Here is a 13,277-nt window from a genome sequence, read left to right as displayed (position 1 = left end):
CCTGAAATGAAAAGCTGCCAGCCTCCCATTGTTGAAGCCAGTGGAATAGGGCTGATTAAAGATGACTTCATACTGAGCAAATACTTGTGAAAGGCAATTTAGTTCTGGATCCCTCCTCTGGATCTTAACAGCCACCCTCACCACCACCCATGACTGGTACACTTCCAAGCATGTTCAACAGAAGGACCTCACCTCATGCTTAACCAAATGAAGACATTAGCCCACTTCTGACCCTGGACTTAAAGGCTTGACTATGTGACAGAGAATAGGAGCAACGAGATCACAGTTCCAAGTGAGGGCACTGGGAGGCCAGGATAAGTCCCTGTTATGACTTAGAGCCTGAATCCCAGAAATGGATGTAAAGAGGAATTCAGAAGCTAATTTCTCCAGGAAAGAAAATCCAGGACTCTTGAATTCTTACCTCATATGCAGGCCTCCTATTACTCTGTCTTCTGTAGCTATTGCCAGGAAAGGCTCTCTGGTCAGAAACCCTAGAGTTCTGGTATTCTCTGCTGACCCTCACATCCAAAACAGACATCAGGGTTATAAGCCCCTCTCTATTCCCCAATGAATGACAGTAATTATTGCACACAGTTCTGGCAGATGTATTACTCTAAAAACAAATGGCCCAGAAACACAGAACTATTATATGACCCAGCAATTTCACCCTAGGTATATAAACCCCAAATTGAAAATAGGTACTCAAATGCTTGTACACAAATGTTCACAGCAGTATTATTCACAATAGCCAAAATGTGGAAACAATCTAAATGTCCATCAACAGCTGAATGGATAAACACATTGTGATATATATACACAATGGAATACATTCAGCCATAGAAAAGAGTGTAGTATTGATACATGCCACATGGATAAACCTTGAAAACATTATGCTAGAGAAGAGAAAGAAGCCAGACCCAAAAGGTCACATATGTTACAATTCCATTTATCCAAAGTATCCAGAATAGGTAAATCCACAGACAGAAGACTGGTTGTTGCCAAGGACTGTGAGGAGGGGAGAATGGGGACCAACTGCTTAATGGGTACTGGGTTTTCTTTTGGGATGATGAAAATGTTTGGGAACTAGGTCGAGATGGTGGTTGTGCTATATTGTGAAGGTACTAAATGCCAATGAATTGTACACTTTAAAATGGTTAATTTTATGTCATGTGTATTTTACCACAATAAAGACATCCCATAAAAAAGGAGGAGGGATACTGATTCAGTTGGCATATACCTTTATCCCCTTACTCCCTCCCTTCTTTCTACCGGAAGGTGTAGGTGGATCAGCCATTATGTGACCATGAAGCAACAAACATTTGCCAAGAATTGGTCTTTGATATCATGAAGAAAACCATGGTAACATCAATTTTATTATGAGACAAATAAAACCCCCAGTTGAAGAAATAGCACATTCTTTGTTCTTACAAACTTCCCCTTTAAGAAATGACCGTAACACAGACTAAGTGAACAAATTCACACGTAGTAAGCCTTGGGTTAGATTTATTTGTTGTATGTACTTTTGGTTGGATGGTTTCATCAGTTGCTGGGAAAATGCCCTTTGCTACGCAGATCAGCACTCACCATCTGTAAGCATTCCAAAAGGGAAGACAATAAATACAAAACAGCATCACAAACATTAGGTATACAAGTAACAACAGAAACTGAAAATAACTGTCTTTTATATAAAGGCCATGGTTTACTCCTGGCCTGAATAAACATAATTGTGTAGTCATTCAATATGTATTGATGACTACTTACTATGTGCCAGGCACCGAGTCAGAGATAGGAGCCAGAATACTACAGTGAGCAAGAAAGAAAGTCTCTGCCCTCATGGAGCTTACATTCTAGCAAGAAGGAGATGCAAACAATAAACACATCAGAAATTTCGCATACACTATATATTAATACAGTGCATAGGGAGAAACACATTGGGCTTCCAAACCTCCTGATTTAGGACTGGCTCTTAGCTCCTCCATCTCTGGCATGGCTCTGCAGGGTCCTCAAGTCCCTCAGCCCCCAGGAGTCAGCAGCACTTTCAACACTGCAGCCTTGGTCTCAGTAGTAAAAATGTCTCAGTTCCTCACCACCATTGCTGACATCATCCCCACATTTTATCCAACTCCAGGAAAAAAACAAATAAAAAACCCTGCCTCACCCCAACCAATCCCACCCCTCAAAGATGAAAATTAAACCAGAAGCAAAATCCATTATTGTTCCCAAGGATAAAGAGCCTACAAACAAAACAAAGTCTACCTTTCTGGTAGAGGGCCAGGGAGGAAAAGAGGGTGGGCACAGCATTCAGGTCAAAAACTTGTATATGAGGAAAAATGCAAATAAGAACTAGGTACAATAGATGTAACTCTAGTACCTGAAGAAAATGCCCATGACCAGTGCTGTCCAATAGAAATATAAGGCAAGGTACAAATGTGAGTCATTTTTACAATTTTAAATCTTCTAACAGCCATATAAAAAGTAAAAACAGGTAAATTAGTTTTAATAGTACATTTCCTCTATCCCAAAATACCTACCGTATTATCTTTTCAACATATAATCAATATAAACATTATTAATAAGGTATTTTACATTCTGTATTTATTCCCATACCAAGCCTTCAAAATTTGGTATGTATTTTATTTTTTTTTAAGATTTTATTTATTTATTTGACAGAGAGAGACACAATGAGAGAGGGAACACAGCAGAGGGAGTGTGAGAGGGAGAAGCAGGCTTCCCACGGAGCAGGGAGCCCGATGCAGGGCTCAATCCCAGGACCTGGGATCATGACCTGAGCCGAAGGCAGATGCTTAACGACTGAGCCACCCAGGCACCCCAAAATTTGGTATGTATTTTAAATTTATAGTACATCTCAATTTGGACTAGATACATTTCAAGTACTCAGTAGCCGCATGTGGCTAGGGGCTACCTTATTGGACAGTGCAGCCCTAGATAAAATACTCACTTAAATTACCTTTACATGAACATTAAAGCTAATGGTTCCTCAGAATTGAAACTTCTAGATATCTTATTGGCTGTGCCCAGGAAACTATATACTGGCACTCTCTACTGTTAGTCCTGGGGACACAGCCCTAGGTTCACTGTGAACCACAAGTGAACAAAATTAACTGATTAAGAGACTATTCATATATTTACAACTCAAGCAGGGAACAAAATGATCAGCCTTGGTGGGGAAAAGGCTATGTTCACCTTGCCAATTCATCTGTCCATCCATCTATTCAACATTTATTGGGCCTACAATGTGCCAGAATTAATTCTATATGCTAATATCCTGCCTGCAGGGAGTTTAGTCTTTTAGGGGAAAAGTTGAGAGACATAAATAATTAACTGAGAAATAAAGTTCATTTCATATAGCAATTTTGCTAGGAAGAAAATAAAACAGGAAAATACCGTCATGAACGGAAGAGATTACTTTAGCTAATAGGGCAGAGGCTTCTCCAAGAAGGTGGTATTTAACCTGAAAATAAATTAACAGGGACATGAGGGAAGAAGAGTATTCCGGGCAAAAAAAACAGGGCAAAGACCTAAGGCAGAAAGAAGCTTGGCATATTTGCGAAAGAGAATGTCAATGTGGTTAGAGAGTAGTTAACAAGGAGAATAGTAGGAGATGTGGTCATAAAAGTAGCCAGGGGCCAAGACCACTTAAGGCCTAAAGAAAAGGGTAAGGGGTTTGGATGTTATTCTAAGAAAAAAATCAATGAAGGGTTCTAAGGGCGGGGTGGGAGGGGGTGTCATCTGATTTACATTTAAAACAAGTCTGAGTGTGGGGAATGACCAAATCCCTGCATGTTTGGGGGTGGTTTGAGAGTACAAGTGGGGAGAGCAGTTGGCAGGCTGCTGCAGGAGCCAAGGAGAGGTGACGTGGCATGGAGTAGGCTGGTAGTGGTAGAGGTAGTGAGAAGTCAGATTTAGAGTATCCTCTCAATTTACCAGCAGTTCCTGTTAGCTCTACCTTCAAAATTAGATTATATAGATTATATTTTGAATCTACAGGACATGCTGATGAATTGCATGTGAGATGAAAAAAGGAAGAGATGGCTAACTATTAGAATTTCGCCTGAAGTACGTAGTTGAAATGATGGTACTTATGGAGATGGGGAGCTGAAAGAGGAGCAAAACCTGCCCCTCCTTCTGTATTTCCAATCTCGGTAAATGGAATCATCATCCAGTCGGAAACCTGAGCTTCATCCAAGGTACTGCCCTAGCCAGTCACCATATCAATGAATTCTATCTCCCCAGTTTTTCAAATCTGTCCACTCCTTTCCATCCCCACTGACTTGGACAGTTCATTAGACCAGATTACTTACCAAGACTCTTGAAATTGCCTTAACAATCTCCAGTTTTAAACTCCAACTTAATGTCAATGCTACAAATTATTCCCCTGCTTACAATTCTCCAACCATCTTTTTGAAGAGTAATTTGGCATTACCTATCAAAGTTTAAAATGGACATGCCTTCTGATTGGCTCTCCTTTATGATTCCATCCTATAGAAATACCCAAAAGAATGAAAATATGAGGGCACTTTAATAGTGAAAAACTAGATACTACCTAAATGCCATTCAACAAGGAAACTGTTACATAAACCATCATACAACTATATTATAAAATTCTATCTAGTTGGTTATTTATTTATTTATTTATTTAAGTGGGCTCCACACTGGGTGGAGCTTGAACTCACTACCGACCCTGAGATCAAGTCCTGAGCTGAGATCAAGAGTCACATGCCTGACTGACTGAACCACCCAGATGCCCCTAGTCCTTATTTTTTAAAATGAAGCAGATCTAAATTGATATGAAAAGATACCCAAGACACTTCAAAAGCAAATGGCAATGTGTACGTGGTTGGATTTATTGAAAAAGCACCACAGTGTATCTGGGAGTATGGTGTGTATGTTGTTTCTAAAGGCCTAGAGAAGGTCTGGGATGGCATACATTAAATTATCAATAATGGTTTACCTCAGGGTAGTGAGATGGGGATGGGCTGGGGTGGGGGTTCTTTTTGTTAAACTATATATATTTATTATTGGATGAATTTTTAAATAATTAATACATTTATATAATAGTAAAAAACTGTACAACCATCCTGTGTGCCTTAACATGATTCCAGGCACTTTGGGACCTGGCACCAGCCTTCTCTTCAGACTAGTTTCTCAGACTTATTTACATTAGGTGGGCAATAGTATACTTTTGTGTGATGGGAAATGTGGGTTGATTGTTGAAACTGGGTCGTGTACTAGGCCTATCTGCTTTGCAACTGGAAGAAGAAAGGGATCCTCTAGTACTCAGAAGGATGCGAAGCTCTTTATAAAGATAAGTTAAGGTACTCATCTTTCCTTGAGGGCACAGCAGAATCAGTTCATTCCTTTAGTTCTTCAAAGGAAGAAACAAAATTTCATGACTCTTTTCTCAACCCATTTGCCTTTACATGGTTTAAGAGTATCTGTACTTATCTTGTTCAGTTTGCTTCTTTCATAATATAAAAGGCCAACAGAACAGACAGTAAATTTACCATAACACCAACTCCTTTCTGAAAATCTTTCTCATTTCCCCAAGAGATTTTTAGGTATTTAAAGAAAAACAAACTGATCGCAGCCCAGCTAGAGATCTGCTAGAGATAACACATGTGAAATAGCTTTGGTGGAAACAAAATGCTAAACGAATAGAAGGTGGAATTAGACCAGTTTCTAAATTCTAAAGATTTTCATATTTGTTTTTTGATTTCCACTTCTTAATTACTTTTTTAAACTTAGGAATAAAGAGAACAAGAAAATATATATTTAAGTCTTTCTATTGTTGTCCTGGCTGGAAATCCAGCCATAGAGCCAACTGGTAGAAAAGAAAATGAACTGCTCTTCCCAATCTTGTTCCCATTCAGTGTCCAATTCTCTCAAAACAATACCAAAAAGTTATGAAATATTCAATTATTTCTTCCTCGGTCATTCAAATTATTAGAAATGAAGTACTTTGGCAAGATAGGAAAAGAGAAACCTGATTAGCAAATGTTTAGGATGAAGTTTGCTACTTTTTAAATCCTAAACCTACCACCTACTCCTCAATTGAAATATCCTTCACCTAATTTGAATTGCTATTGTACATCAGAAAACTCCTCAGATTGTGTTGTTATTAGGCCGCATTTACCTCCATAAGATATCAGAGCAGAAAGGAATCACTGTGATTCTAGCATAATCCTCTCCTTATTGACAGCTTTGAGAAACTGGCCCAGAAAGACTGCATCAGTGTCACCCAGCAAGTGTCTATTTAAATTGAGCTGGGACCAGAACCTAGTCTTCTGAGCTCCAGGCATGCCAAATTGGATAATTTTTTTTAAATAATCTAAACTTAATACTCCTTAAGTAGTGGAAATACTCCCTAAGTATTATTTTGGGAAAAAGGGGGCAACTAAATGAGAAAAAGTCTTCCACTTCAAGGGCAGAGAGAATGAAAGCAGTTTTCCACCGAATATAAGGTTATGGATCACCTAAAGGCCTAGACTGTTTATTCATCACCTTACTTTTGGCAAAGTATAATGAATAATATTATTTAGTGGAGTGGGAAGAGAAAAAAGTTCCTTTTAAAGCCAGTAAACCTCTCATGCTGACTCTTAAGAGTGGAAAAATGGCTCCTTGGTTAGGGAAACATCTTGGATAGGCCACTTTGGATATAAGAGCTTTCAAGGTACAACTTGAAAAAAGAAATAAAATAATGTTATTTTCTCTAATATATTTATAACTTTCCAAGGTCTTTGGGGGAAAAAAAGGGTGAAGAGAAGGAAACAGAAAGCTGAAATTTAGCAAGATTTGAAGGCAGAACTCTACTTGGGATGAAACATGTGAGGATGGTGGACACTCTTTTTAAGAACAAAGATATATATGACCTACTCCTATATTCCTTGACTCTGCAATGCTGAGACAGGACATCCCCTCACTGCCTACCTCCTGCCCACTACTGTAAAAACTTCAGTGAATATCTGCTACATGGACTTGTGCTAATGGCACCATGGGAGTTGGAATAGGTGGTGTGGAGGAGAGGCGGAGAAGCCAGGGAAGCAAGAAGGCAGAGCAGGAGGACCCCTTTCCACAACTCTCCCCACCAAAGAAAAGAGAAATGAAATTGGAAGAAGTATCCTGTGATATTAAAAGTGTTCTATTTAAATCTTACAGGAGAGTGAAAGGTTGGGACACCTTGGCAACTGATACTTGAGTTATAATAATATAGCCAACTTCACTCAGAGACAAGTTCCTGGCCATCCCTTATTATAGGCTGTAGGTATTAACAATTCCAGCCGTCCTGAGATCAACAGACACTGTGACTACATCTATTGATGAACCTCGTGTGTGAGCTTGCCCTTACTAGAGCTTCAGAGGCTGATAACTGACAGGGTTCCCATTTTCAGTCATTTGTGTCACTGACTGGCTTTTCTCACCAGATTATTGTGCCATTCAATAGACATAAATCTGTCTGATGAAGTAATGTCAAATTCTATTGAGTCCTTAGGTATGTTGTTGAAATATGGGGATAAGTCCAAAATTTTACATACTGATTTATATTTTCCTATTAATTTTGAGCATAAAATCAGAGATATTTCTCTAAGGAAATGATGAAGCCAGGATTTTTAAAAAGTAAGTCACACCTAAAAGTCCTAGTATAATATAAAAAGTTTGCTTTTGTTACCCTATTTCTTTAATTCTACTGCACATTTTCTACATGAACTTCTTTAAATATCTATTTGATCCTTTTTCTAAAATGGGGGTATCTTTCCCACTATAACACATTAGGACCACTGTAATTGACATCCCTAATTATATATATCTTTAAATACAAATATCTACCTCACAGATTTGTTATACAGGATTAAATGAGTCAACATATGTAAAGACACATACTAAGTACTATTAGAAACTTTCTTCTTTACACATACACATGTAGAAAAACAGAATCCTTCTATACTTAACACATAATGGATATCTTTTCCCATCAATACATTCTTTTTAACAGCTACAGGACTTCATGGGAACATAGTTCAATTCCTGATCAATGCATATTTAGTGTATCTATATTCATTTATTTATTTATTGCAACAGTGTTTGAATGCAATAAATACTTTCATATTTGTGTCTTCACTCATGACATTCTTCTGTAACACAAATTCCATACACATACACATACACACAGATGAACTAGGCCTTGAGGTATGTTCATACATACAGCAGAGGAAGAAATAAAGTCTGAAGACTGAGAAGGAATAGCCAATGAAGTAAGGAGAACCAAGACAGCATAATGGCTAGGTTACCAAATGAAAATGTTTTAAGGAGAAAGGATGGATAGCATCAAAGACTGAAAAGCAGCCAAAAAGACTGAGGAATAAAGGTTTGTTATGTTGGACAATTACGACTGGAGAAAGCCATTTCAGTGTAGTAATAGGGCAAGACACAAACCGCAAAATAGAGAGGAAAGAAATATGCAACTAGTTTATGTGATACTCTAAGAAGCTGGTAGATAACAGAAAAAGAAAAACTAGAACAGTTGCTCTAGGAAGCAGAACATGCAAGTTGTTAGACTCAAGAAAAAATACCAAGAAACATTTATTCACTGATATAAAGAGCTGACAGTTCACCTACAACTACATTTTATTATTTTTTTAAAGATTTGTTATTTATTTGAGAGAGAGTGAGCGAGCAAGCACGGGGGAGGGGCAGAGGGAGAGAGGGAATCCTGAGCAGACTCCCCGCTGAGTGCAAAGCCCAACACAGGGCTTGGTGCCATGATCCTGAGATCATGACCCAAGCTGAAATCAAGAGTCAGAAGCTTAACCAACCTAGCCATCCAGGTTGCCCCTAAAACTATGTTTTAAAACACCTGATTCATATTTTATTTAAATGAACTTCTTTCTAGAACTATGAAAGTTTAAAAACAATGTTTAAAGAAGTTGAATAGGCCCATACGTACAAGATACATACACAAAAGTCATTCTTAAGGCAGCTTATTGCCAGAAAAAATTTAGACCACATAACAACTGCACCTGTTATTTGAAATATGTATTAAGAGAAAGAAGTCTGAAACATTGCTTTAATGGGAAAAGTATTCATTTTAATTATGCTCCAAGATGTTACAGGGCTAGAAATTAACAAATTTCAGTCAGTATAAAATAGATTTATTGTCAATATTCAGTCATTAATACAACCCAGATAAATGAAACATCACTTCATACAAGGCTCAGATACTCTAAAATCTATCTTCACGCATGTACTATAAAATGATAAATACTTAAAAATTACAATGCAAGGAAAAATATTACAAAAAATACAATTGCTATAGACCCTTGCATGAAAGTTCTTTATTTTTAAAGTTCTGCTTTAGGGAATAATACCATGCTACATATCAGAACCAAAAATAAACTATGTTCCTTGAGGTTACAATGTTCAATAATGTACTGGATGCACTCTAAAACACCATGTCCGACAAGAATCAAAAGAGAGACAAAGAAGGACTTCAATGATGTTGAGAGAAAAGAGAGAAGTAATCAATTGTTATATGCTGATTTCTGCTGGAATGGTCTCATTAAACAATTTATGGCACTGTAAAAGACAGGAAAAGGAAAGGGACCAGTCTTAGCTTTCCATAAAGGATTTCCAAATCAGCAAAAACTCAGGCAATTCTAAAAGGCACTGTTCCCAATGCTCTCCACAATTCAACCCTGTAGAGCAACTCCTCATCCTATATCCATGTTTTTTCCTAATTTCCTCATAAGGGTTTACCAAGTGTACTTTGTTTTCTATCATCCAACATCCAAACCAAAAGGCATTAAGCAAAACAACAGACTCTATCAGTCAAGTCAGTTCGAAAGACACAAATTTTGGTTTAGATATTAATCATGAGATTTAGGCATATCCATCCCTCCCCTCCCCTTACATATTGACTACAATCCTCAACTATGTGGCAATATGCAGTTTTAAGACTTATTTTATCTCTCATCAGTGATTTGCCCGTTGCCAAGCCGCTTGGCAGCAATATTGGGAGTTGTTTGGAACGCTTGGTCAGAACAGATTTTTAAAAGGATGTGATCAGTGAATTAGTGTAACCTATCATAGTGGGCTTCTACAGGCAGACAGGAAGAATTTATCTCACAGATCTCCTGCACTCATTTCAGAAGGGAGAAAAATGGGTCTTATAAAGGAAAAAGATTAGGCAAATATGAAATACAGTAAGATATACTGTAAAAATAGCAGGGAAGGAAATGCTTATATAGCCAACCTACCTGTGGGGAAGCTTCTGGCATAAAAATCAAACTTTCTCTCCCATTATTGTTTAGCTGCTTTACTTCGAGAAGGGCAGAATGCCACTTAAGCACTTTTCGTCAAGGGTAGGGAATTTCTTTTTGAAATGAGCATTAGAGAAAGGAAGAAAAGGTAGGGAAAGCTCACTCAAAAAGGTCCTCAAACATGCGTTGTCCCATTGCTATGTATGCTTCCTTCTCCTCTGGTGTCATCTGGGCCACCAGCTCTGGCCGCTGGCTCACTTCGCTGTAGGAGAACGGACGGCCAGCCACCATAACAATGGGGTCATCTGCTACTTCCTCAAACTCATCGTCCTCCTCCTCATCCTCGTCCCGATGATGCGCTGCCACAGCTGCCGGTCGAGGTGGGGAGTCATCGTCTGACTCACTGGTCTCACTCTCTGAGTCACTGCCGTTGGCAGGGGTCACAGGAGCAGCTGCCCCCACCGAGCCTGCCGTGGCCGAGGGGGTCTTCTTCTCATGAATGAGTAGTGCTCGCATGACCTCCTCGTTATCATCTGGCCCTGCACGACCCTCCTCGCGCTCCTGAAATGCATCTATATCTATGCCACCTGGAAAGAAAAATCCAGAAAGTCAATGTCCTTAAGTATAAAAGGCATTTCTTTAAAACTAACAGACTTCACTGATTCCAGTTTTTGAGCAACTGTCCGTAAGATATTCAAAATATTTCTCACAAACTGGAACTTAAGTAGCATGGTTTAAGCACATGCGTTTTAAGAATAACATATCCTGGATTTGAATCCAGGTCCTTTTAGATGTAATCTGTACTACTTCGGGCGAGTTTTTAGTCTGTGAACTTCGGTACCTTTTCCTGTAAAAGGGAGTGATAAAAACAACTACCTTACAGAGCTGTGGATAAGAACACATGTAATTATGTCTATGAAGGACCAAGTACTGTAGCTGGCAAAATAGGAAATCAAAACACGGCTCTTCATCTTGCTTCAAGTAAAAGCCAAAAGCTTTACAATGGCCTAGAGAGTCCTACATTATTTGGAACCCCTCCTGCTCACTTGCTCACCTACCTACCTCACCTCTTCTCTTTCCCTTTGCTCATTCTTCTCTAGCCACAGTAGCCCCATGGTATTCCCTGTACATATCACTTCACTCCAACCTTAAGGCCTTTGTATTCCCTGTGTCCTCTACCTGGGATATTTTCCCTCTATGTTATATAGCTAACACCATCACATCCTTTATGTTTTTATTCAAATGCTGCCTTCTTATAATTCACCCCACCCTAAATTCCCAATGCTCTATTTTTTTTCCCCATAGCACTTACTTTCTAACATAATAATTCTTGTCTATTGTCTTTGTTACCTCCTTTCCCAGGATATAGGTTCTCCACAAACAGATACTTATCTTTTTTATTCAATGATATATCCCATGTACCCAAAATAGTGCCTATCACTTATTAGGCACCAAATAAATACATGAGTGAATAAATGCAGTTTTATTTTCCTGAAACAAACTAAGTGTACTTTGAACTCTTTATAAAAAGGAATGAAGCTTCTCTCACCACACACCTCCTATCATTTTGTGTACGTATGAGGCCTGAAAAATTACAGATGAAAAATTTAAGAAAAACATTTGTATTCTGTATTCTGAGTACCAAGTATATTGCTATTTAAAACATATAAAAGGGTTAAAAATGTTGTTTGGAACCTAACTCCCTGATTCAAATCCTGACTCTAACACGTTATTAACTATGATTTTGATCAGGTTACTTCATCTCTCTCTGCTTCAATTTTCTCAAGTACAAAAAGGGGGGGGAAATGAGTAAATACCTCACTGGATAATTGTGGGGATTAAGTGAATATCTGTGAAGTGTTTAGAATGAGCCTGGCATTTAGTTTAGTGTTATCTATCATCAACATCATCACCAAGAAAAGGCACAGAAATGACCAATTCTGGCCATGAATGAAGTATCTTCTCATTAGCACATTAGAATGGATTAGCATAACCTTAGACGATTTAGAAAGTGTAGAACTCCTGAGATATGAGATTGGGTAGCTTAAGAGACAGAAAGGGAAACAGGAATTGAGAAGTTAAAAGTTCAAGTCAGAGAAAATAGGCTTTTGATAACATGGATGTGAAAATGAGAATTAAAATCAAACTTCACTACTTTAAAACACTGCTAAGGGCTGAGGCTCATTCCTAGAGTCCTTACTGCCAATGCAGTATTTCAATAGGAAAAAAAAAAGACAAAGAATTGTCTCTAAGGCAATCATCACTTCTTTAAGATTTTTCCAATAAGCTTAATATTACCAACATAATATTTTGATTAATGTTTAAAGTAAATATAAAATTAGGGGAAAAGCAATTTAGTTTTATAAACTAAATCATCATATCTAAAAGATTTATGACAAGGGTCCTAAGAAGTTTGGGGAAAAAAGGAACTGCTCTGTTATAGATGAAGACATACAACAATAAATAAGGATAAATGAGCAAATATCTGGATGGTAAAGTAGAAACACTAGTTCTAGGAACAGTCTTATTTAACAGTTGTAAGTTACAAAAAAGACATATATAATGGGAAACTGTCAAGTTCACTGATGATGCTAAGCAATTCTGGATGCTTAAAGGCCAAGCTGATGGCAAAAAAAAAAAAAAAACATAGGAAGAGCTGAAGTGGGCAGAAAACTGGCAGACTTATTTCTATACTGGCAAGTGTAAGAAAATCTGCCTATAGAAAAACAATCTAAAACATATTGAAAGACCTGGTCCAAGCTATCTGATACGGGGCAGGGGAGGGTCTTTAAAATTCTCTGCATATGTTTCTAAAGTTGCTGGTCTTAATATGCTTCCAGACCCAAAGCAACAAAGCATCAGGTAAAAACCAGAAGGATACTCTAAGTAAAACTCAAATCATTAATGATGAATCCATGCATAAACAACATGTATTGTTCTGGTTACTAGATCTAAAGTAAAGTATATTATGGTTGGAGAAGGTCCAGAAAAAGACAATTAAAA

At 38.0% G+C, this 13,277-nt stretch overlaps 1 protein-coding gene across 7 annotated transcripts in view; it reads right to left on the bottom strand.

Moving 5' to 3' along the window:
- Nucleotides 1-1,360: 1,360 nt before the first annotated feature.
- Nucleotides 1,361-13,277, bottom strand: part of GTF2E1 (general transcription factor IIE subunit 1) — a 43,479-nt gene continuing 31,562 nt past the window's right edge. For 3 of the 7 annotated variants that reach the window (XM_032406643.1, XM_032406640.1, XM_032406642.1), the window contains exons 5-6: nucleotides 10,438-10,861; nucleotides 8,764-9,591 (exon numbers count right to left, since the gene is read on the bottom strand). In XM_032406643.1, the coding sequence (XP_032262534.1) occupies nucleotides 9,537-9,591; nucleotides 10,438-10,861 (479 nt within the window). In that variant the 3' untranslated portion in view covers nucleotides 8,764-9,536. Of the gene's footprint in view, nucleotides 1,588-8,763; nucleotides 10,862-13,277 lie in introns of those variants that run through there. The other 4 variants (XR_004299799.1, XM_032406644.1, XR_004299800.1 and 1 more) reach the window with 4 other exon arrangements.

Source organism: Phoca vitulina, unplaced genomic scaffold (genome assembly GCF_004348235.1).
Source record: "Phoca vitulina isolate PV1807 unplaced genomic scaffold, GSC_HSeal_1.0 scaffold8, whole genome shotgun sequence".
In the NCBI taxonomy this organism is placed as follows: domain Eukaryota; kingdom Metazoa; phylum Chordata; class Mammalia; order Carnivora; family Phocidae; genus Phoca; species Phoca vitulina.
Note: the sequence above shows the minus strand (reverse complement) of the source record. Positions and strands in the feature narration are given on the sequence as shown.